Here is an 8,613-nt window from a genome sequence, read left to right as displayed (position 1 = left end):
CCAGGCCTGCCCCACCCCCTAACCCCGGGCGCACCGACCCCGCCCGCTCCGTAGGCGCCCAGGCTTGCGCAGCGGCGGAAATGGCGAGGGCGGAGCGAGCGCCGCGGCGAAGGGGAAGGCGGGGATCCTGCTCCTCCCTGGTCCCGTCGGCTCCTCCCACACCGGGTCACGCCGTGACAGGGGCGGAAGCGGCGGCGGCGGCTGAGAGGGGGCTGCGGTTCGCGGCGCGAATCCTGCCGTTCTGTGCGCGCGGCTCGCTGCTCCGGAGAGGCGCCCGCAGTCCCGGGCGGCGCGCACCGTCTGGCCGGCGCTCCGAGGTGGGGGCGCGCTTCTCCGGAGGCGGGCGTGGGGGCGGCGGCGGATTTCGGGTGACAGCGTTGCACAAAGCAGCTTGGCTGGGGTGCATACCCCTCTTCTCGCTCTGTGCTGCGCCCCTCGCCGGGGTGGGAGGTGGGCGGGTGTCCCCGGGGCTGGTATCACCCGCAAGGTTGGAAGGGGGTGTGGGGGTTCCCTGTTTGAGAACGGGGGATTTCCCGGGTTAGGTTTTTGGGCGACGGGGTCTCCCGATTCGTCGCGGTGTTGCGGGTCTCTTCTAACCCCCTTCAGTGTTTCCTTTCTGTACAGCGGTGCCTCCTCCCCGAGACTCCTTGCACCTCTTCAGCTCAAAGGTGAGCCCCGGGGGCTGTTGCTTCTCCGATTTCGAAGGGGAGACCAGAAAGCTTCTCGGAAAGCGAGGCGGTTGCAGCTGCCACGGGGAGCGTTGGGGCTCCCTCCTGGGGGCTGTCAGAGCCTTACCACGTGAGGGGTGTCTGTTGCGGGGGGAAAGCCCAGGGGCTGGGACTGGGAACTCCCTTGCTCGTTCTTCCTCGCGAATAGGGTGGCCACGAGGACCCCGCACAGCCTCCTTGTAGTAATTCTCCAGCCCAGCCACCATGCTTGAGACGCTTTTGGCATTGCCAGGTTGCTGGGGTAACAGCTCCGGGATTGGGAGCCCGGACGGGGGGCGGCCGGATTATGGTAGCTGTTAGTCAGCAGCCTCGCAGCTGGCAGGTGAAGCAGGAAGGAAGAGGCCGTCCCAGCTGTAGAAAGTTGGGGTTTAGTGATCTGGAGCCCATCCACATAGAGGCCGGGTCTTCCCTTGAGGGAGCGGGCAGGACTCCTTAGAAGCCCCAGAGCCCCCCAGGTGGGGGAGATTACCCCCTTCTCACATCCATACACACAACTCCAGGCTTTTGCCAGCGTTGGTTTAATCTAGTATTTAGTCGAAGGAGGACGAGTGGCAGGGAAGGTTTCTTTGGAGGTACCAGAGAAAATTACTATAAATAATTAATGTCTTCCAGGCAGAGAAAGTCAACAAAAGACGTCCAGCAATAGAACTGGATCCATATTTCTGGGAATTTAATTAGTGTGGGTGTACTAAAGTGCTAATCTTGCCTTATTTGAAGTGGTCCAAAGAGAAATTCCTGTTTCTGTTGTCTCTGAAGAAGTTTCTCCTAGTTTGTCCCATTTTTAGATTTATGCTGGCTCCATGATAAAGTTTTATTCCCATCTTTCTTTTTTTTAATTCAAATTTTTATGACTTTATGAGTATGTTTGCTTTTTTCTTTTTGAATAATCTTTGGGAAAAAGCTCTAGGGATTATTAAAATAGAAATATAATTGATGTAATTAATTACAAAAATGAATCAGAAGTTTTTCGTTTGTCACATTAAAAGAAAACCAGAGCTGGTGAATTTATAATTATATTGAACATGAAACAAGTTAATTATATTTACAGTTAGGTGTGTTTATTTATTTGAAGAATCAAAGTGGGAAAACACTTTAAGTATAGTAATTTGTTGTAGTGACACTGGTTAATATTTCTAAAATTATATTTGAAAGCCCAACTGTAGTTCTTCCAACTTACATTTTTTTCCTTCATTTTAAAAACTGAGAAACTAGCAATAGTGAAAATACAGAAATTTCAGTAAAAGCCAAAAAGATGGGGGTTAGAGTTATGTTGGAGTTCTCTGTATGGAGTTTGTATTATTTTTGCAGCTGACTTGTAAGTTAAAGTTATTTCAAAATAAAAAGTTTTTTTTAAAAGGATAGGGGTGCATAACCCTGAACTATTTAATTGAAGTTGAAAATTTACCCCAGAAACCTCTATCAGATTTTCCCAAGACAGCACAGATTTATTAATGACTCATGTTTTCATTTTCTCTTTAATCATTTCTTGAATTACACATTTTATTATCTCAATCTGTATTTTCCAGAATACAAATGTTTGATGAAATTTCTAGAAACTATGCTGTCTTTTAGGAATGCTTACATTGACAAGAGTGAAATGTTACATGAACCTAGGCTGATTTCATTTATGGTCCTAAGCCCCATATTGGACTTCAAATATTTTTACTACAATAATATTTCTGGTTCATTTTATGAAAAATGGGAGATATATATTTCATACAGAGATTTGTTAGATTGGACAGCCTTTAATTTTTCTGCATTTTGAAAATACAAATGAGATTCAGAAAGTCTTCTTTGGATGCGGCAATTATAGGTAGATGATAGAGCTTTTAAAATTATTAGTACTTAGTAAAATGGATGCCCTAGGTACTAAATGGTGACTTATTTAATACTTAAAGAACTATAATGTATTTCAGATTATGTAGGGGTTATGTGTTCACAACTAACAAAATACTGGTTCTGAGAAAGCGAAGAATATAAATATATAATATTCATGTCAAGATTCCTCAGTTGATGTAGATAGCAAACTGCAAGTTTTCCTACATGATGTTAATAATCCATGAAAAATAGTCCTATGAAGGTTAGTACTTACGGATCTGAGTCAGGATTACAAGCCCCTCAAAGCTTTTCTCCAAGATTAAGATCATAATGTGGAAATTGTGTCTTATGTTGTCACTTTTCCACTTTCAAATTCCCTGTGCACAGGTATGTCCTATTTATTTTTCATTCTCTCATTTTGCGTGTGTTTGTGGGGGCTAAATGTGATGGATCAGGAAAGGAGAGGAATAATGGTAGACTTGCAAGCATTTTACAATCCTTATCTAATTTAATAGAAAATATACTGACTTGATCTTAATCTTTCATGATTGTTATGCATTATTTTTCTTGTAGACAGTTGGTCTTTAATGTTTATTTAGCCATGCTATTATTAGACTAGTTTGATAAGATTTTTCCAGTAGAAGAGACCTGTGCTTCTTTCTAATCCATACCCCTATATTCAATAGTGACTCAACAGCATATACTTGAGGTGGAATTGTTGGGTTTTACCAAACAGAAATGAATGAGCTTTCTTTTTAAAATAGAGGAAGAGATCAAAATTCAGGAACTGCTTAGAAAACACAGTGAGATGAAGAGGAACATAACAGGCACAAATCTAGATGTTTTATTTTTCTAAATGTGCATACCACTAATTGGTAATGTTTATTGAGTATGTATCATCTGCCAGAGCTGATACTAAGTACTTGAAATAGGTTATTTTATTTAATCCTTATGCCAATATTATGGCATATTCTTTCTATGCCCATTTTATATAGGCAGAAACTGAGGCTTAGAGAGTTTTTTTTTAAATGCAGTTTTATTGAGATATATTCACATACCATAAACAGTCCTTCGAAGTGTACAATCAGTTGTTCATAGTTGTGCATTGGTGAATATTCCTTAAAAGTGGTAGTTTTATATTTATGCAGTCCAACTGTGGAACATCTGCTCTTATCCTACTAAACTGCATAAAAACTTTTCTCCAGTGTGTTGAAAGTATTAGCAGAAGCTAATAGTAGTTTGATTATTTTATTTTATTTTGCAGATTTTCTAATACAATGGCAACCCCACGTGGGAGAACAAAGAAAAAGGCATCTTTTGACCAGTCTCCAGATAGCCTTCCTTTGAGGAGCTCCGGTAGGCAGGTATCATTGATGTGTTCATTCAACAAACCCATCCTGAGCGCAACAAATCTGTCTTGAGTTATTAGGGTTGCAGCTGAAGAATTAGAGATAAAAACTCCAATGTTCAAGGAACTTGCAGTCTCGTGGAGAAATTCACCCAGTCACACTAGAGTGTGATAAAGTGTGATAGAATATGGAAAACGCTAGCATCTCTGGCAGAGAGTGTGAGTCAGCTTTGGTGGGGGGAGAGGGATTAGAGAATAGGAGCTGTGTGGTTGCTTGCAGGATATGAGGTGGGGACAGATCATGCGTGGTTTGGATGCCATTCATAGGAATTTGGTCTTAGCTTAGAGTTGATTGGGGCTGTTGGGAAGTTACTTGCGCCACTCTTTTTTACAGGGTTTTTTTTTTTTTTCCTTTTAGGAAAAAATGGAATGATATACTCCTTTTCTGGAATGTTTCTAGTGTTTTATTTGCAGTCCTGAGGGGATGTAACTGCTCTCAGTAAAAAAAGAAAAAAATCTTAATTTGAGAATGACTTTTGTTTATTTTGATTTGATGTAAATTTTTCCGAAGAAAAGCTCTCGTGAATTTTAGTTGTCTACTTCAGATACCTATAGTTAAAGTGCTGGCCCTATTTTTTTTTTTTTTTCCTAGCAAGTTAGTGTATTATTTGACCATTGCAGTCTCAAGAAAATAAGCCCCTAACCTACTGCCAGGATGTCGTTGACATTCATGTGTGCAACTCCTAACATTGAAATGATTTCAGTAGTAAACCTTCCACCCATTTTCCCTCCTGGCTATTCTGCTGAAGTCTTACCCACAGCATGTTCTTCCCTAGGCAAAGAAAAAGGCAACAGAGACAACAGATGAGGATGAAGACACTGGGTCAGAGAAAAAGTATAGAAAATGTGAAAAAGCTGGCTGTACTGCAGCGTGTCCGGTGTGTTTTGCAAGTGCTTCTGAAAGGTCGGTTTAGACAGCATGTTTTGGCCTCCCAGTCTTGCCTGTGAGAGCATTCTTTGTGGGAAAAGCATCCTCACAGATAGTTGTTCAAGAGATAGACATAGATAGATGCGTATCTAGTAATAGCCATGACTTGTCCTTTCCGTGCGACGCACACCCTCCCATGTCCAGCCCGTTAGACCTAGCCTGATGGGGAGCTCACACCCCAGTCACTTCTGCACAGTTGCCAAGATACTATCCTTGAGCTGTACCTCTCCTGGGGTTTGAGGGTGGAGTGGTGTATGGGATAGTGACTCAGTAGAGAGAATTCCTGAACACCTTAGCCTCTTTTCTCTATGCTTTTGTTCTCCCTCATATACATGTCTCCTCTCCCCAATAATACATATAGTCTTCTCATTGAAACTATCTAGCTACCTGCAGTCTTGCCCTTTTGGGGTGGATAACACAATTCTGACCTGTTAACTTCCAGAGAAAAGTCTCCTATTAAGGTTTAAGATTCAAAAAACCTAGAAAATCCGATTTATGTTTTGAAACACAAAGTAGTTATGGTGGTTCATAATGGCATTAATTCTCATTCTTTTATTGTCTGATTGGCTGTTTGACTGTTTTATATTTGCCAGATGGCCTGCTTAATGGTCCAATTGCATCTGGCCAGATTTATTCAATATTCACTGTTGGGCAGACATTATTACTAGAGACTGCTCTTTTCACACACATGCAACTTGGGGCGAGAACAGTGGCATCTGTCATTTTGTGTCCTAAAACCTTTCATTGCTCTCAGGAGTCCATGTAAGCCTAAGGCCCTTCTCGTGTGTAGCTGGTGAGGTATGGGTGCCACTGGCCTAAGTGTCCATAGCATCACCTTGTATTGTTACATATCTGTCATCCGTTCCATTTCCCCATGCCATAAACTTGAGGACAGTATGTTGGTAACTGTGCAGAATTAGTGAGAATTCAAAGTGGAGAGCATTCAGAATGGGCACATGGGAGGCGCCTGATATGACACAAAAAGAAATAAATGTGAGAAGAAATTCATATTCATTACCAAAACGACCTATTTTTGCTATTTTCAGATGTGCCAAAAATGGCTACACATCCCGATGGTATCACCTGTCCTGTGGGGAGCACTTCTGCAATGAGTGTTTTGACCATTACTACAGAAGGTTTGTTCTCTCATGGTTTGAGGTGCCGGTGGTGGAGGGGGTGGAGGGGACGGTTGCAGCCAAGTTGGGTCCGACAGTAAGGCTTAGCGCCTAGGATTACTGAATTGGTTGAAGGTTTCAACCATGCCAGAAAAGATTGGTGCCTTGGCCAGCCTTTGGCGCTGTGGTTTGCGTGTGCTTGCTTACATGTGTGCACATTCGGGGCTTGAGAAATATCTGCCATGAGGCAGATGGTCTCTGTTCTCTTTCATCATCAGGTTCTGAAAAATCTAGAAGCTCCTCCGCTTTTTTGTTTCAAGGTATAATGGGTGGGTGCAAAGATTTGTGAGGAGGATGTCGACTACTAGAGGGCGCTAGACAGACAGGTAGCCATCCTTTCTTACTAGATTTGGAATTGAAAACTGAGAGAAATGAACCTATCCTGATGGCCTGTTTTATGAGTGCCATAATGAATTTCCCCCTCTTCCTTATAATATGGCTAGTTAAGTCCTTTGCATAAGATACACTAATTGGCCTCCTAATTTTGAAAACCTAATTAACTTGTAGCTCAATATTATTTATTTTTCTTGTTTTCAGCCATAAGGATGGATATGACAAATATACTACATGGAAAAAAATATGGACTAGCAATGGCAAAACTGAACCTAGTCCCAAAGCTTTCATGGCGGACCAACAACTGCCTTACTGGGTAAGAAGGATGATGCTTTACTTGTTCCGTAATTCATTTGTGGTGTTAAAAGCAAGTGGAATGGATGAAAATGCTGATTTTTTGGAAATCTTTCCTTAGTACATTTACTGTTCTTTCTGTGACTATTAAAGCAAATCACATTTTTTGTTTTGTTTTGTTTTTTATAGTAAGTGTCCATGTTTCAAAATAAGAAACTGAAGATTCCTCACAGCTGGTGATAACCATTAAGTTTAGTACCTACCTTTCTGATCTTTTTTCTGTTCATATTTGTGTGTGTGTGTGTTTTAAGCACAAATTCATGCCTTGTAAATAAATCCCAATTAGGTTTAAAAATCATACTTTAGATATGATTTTTTTTTGCAACTTTTAGTTTTTTTTAAATTAGTTCATCTTTATATTATCATTTTTCCATTAAGTCATTCTTTAAAAATATGTTTAGTGACTGCATATATTATATAAATGTTCCACCATTTAACAAATTATTTGCTCTATTTTTGATATTCTAAATAATTCTGAGCATGCATATATATATATAAAACAGTTTTATTCACACACCATAGAAACCATCCAAAGTGTATAATCATTGGCTCTCGGTATAATCACAGAGTTGTGCTTTCATCACCACAATGAATTTTAGAACGTTTACATTACTCCAAAAAGAAAAACCCCTTATTCCCCCTATTATTGACCCTTAGCTTTGATGTGGTACTTTTGTTACAGTTGATGAAAAAATATTAAAGTACTACTGTTAACTATAGTCCATAGTTTGCATTAGGTGCATTTTCCCCATATACCACTCTGTTATTAGCTCCTTGTAATAGTGACGTACATTTGTTCTAGTTCATGAAAGAACATTCTTATATTTGTATATTAATCACAGTCATCATCCATAACAGAGTTCACTGTGTTAGATAGTCCCATTTTATCCTCTAGCTTTCCTTCTGTTGACATACACGAACCTAAACTTCTCTTTTCAACCACAATTACATACATAATTCAGTGCTGTTAATTACACTCACCATAATATGCTACCATCAACTCTACCCATTCCCAAATTTTACATTCAACCTAATTAAAAATTCTGTACATATTAAGCATCTGCTCCCCACTCTCTACCTTTATTCTATCTTCTGGTAATTTATATTCTAGATTTTAACTCTATGAATTTATTATAACTAGTTGGTATTAGTGAGATCATGCAGTAGTTTTCCTTTTGTGTCTGACTTATTTCATGCAACATAATGTCCTCCAGATTCATCCATGTTGTCACATTGCATCAGGACATCAATCCTCCTTACAGCTGAACAATATTCCATTGTACGTATATACAACATTTTGTTTATCCTTTCACTGGCTGATGGACGCTCAGGTTATTTCCATCTTTTGGCAGTGGTGATCATCAGTGTTCAAATGTCTGTTCGCATCCTTGCTTTCAATTCTTCTGAGTATGTACCTAGTGGTGGGCTTGCTGGATCATATAGCAGCTCTGTACTTAGCTTCCTGAGGAACAGCCAAACTGTTTTTCACAGCAGCTGTACCATTTTACACTCCCACCAGCGGTGAATAAGTTTTCCTGTTTCTCCACATCCTCTCCAATACTTGTAGTTTTCTGTTTGTTTAATAGTGGCCATTTTGGTAGCTTTGTAATAATATCTCATTGTAGTTTTCATTTGCATTGCCCTAATAGCTGGTGATGTTGACCATCTGTTCATGTACTTTTTGGCCACTTGTATTTCCTCTTTGAAAAATGTCTATTCAAGTCTTTTGCCCATTTTTTAATTGGGTTGTGTTTTTATTGTTGAGTTGTAGGATTTCTTTATATATTCTGGGTATTAAACCCTTGTTGGATATGTGGTTTCCAAATGTTTTCTCCCATTGAGTAGGCTGCCTTTTCACCTTGTTGACAG

General features: G+C 40.5%; 1 protein-coding gene across 2 annotated transcripts in view; it reads left to right on the top strand.

Annotated features, from left to right (window-relative positions):
- The first annotated feature begins 193 nt into the window (after nucleotides 1-193).
- Nucleotides 194-8,613, top strand: part of KDM1B (lysine demethylase 1B) — a 62,119-nt gene continuing 53,699 nt past the window's right edge. The window contains exons 1-6 of one of the 2 annotated variants that reach the window (XM_037842127.1): nucleotides 194-317; nucleotides 625-668; nucleotides 3,811-3,910; nucleotides 4,731-4,858; nucleotides 5,929-6,018; nucleotides 6,595-6,706. In XM_037842127.1, the coding sequence (XP_037698055.1) occupies nucleotides 3,824-3,910; nucleotides 4,731-4,858; nucleotides 5,929-6,018; nucleotides 6,595-6,706 (417 nt within the window). In that variant the 5' untranslated portion in view covers nucleotides 194-317; nucleotides 625-668; nucleotides 3,811-3,823. The remainder of the gene's footprint in view (nucleotides 318-624; nucleotides 669-3,810; nucleotides 3,911-4,730; nucleotides 4,859-5,928; nucleotides 6,019-6,594; nucleotides 6,707-8,613) is intronic. The other variant, XM_037842129.1, reaches the window with a different exon arrangement.

This window comes from Choloepus didactylus, chromosome 7 (assembly GCF_015220235.1).
Source record: "Choloepus didactylus isolate mChoDid1 chromosome 7, mChoDid1.pri, whole genome shotgun sequence".
In the NCBI taxonomy this organism is placed as follows: domain Eukaryota; kingdom Metazoa; phylum Chordata; class Mammalia; order Pilosa; family Megalonychidae; genus Choloepus; species Choloepus didactylus.
The sequence above is the reverse complement of the archived record's forward strand: the minus strand, read 5'-3'. Positions and strand labels throughout refer to the sequence as shown.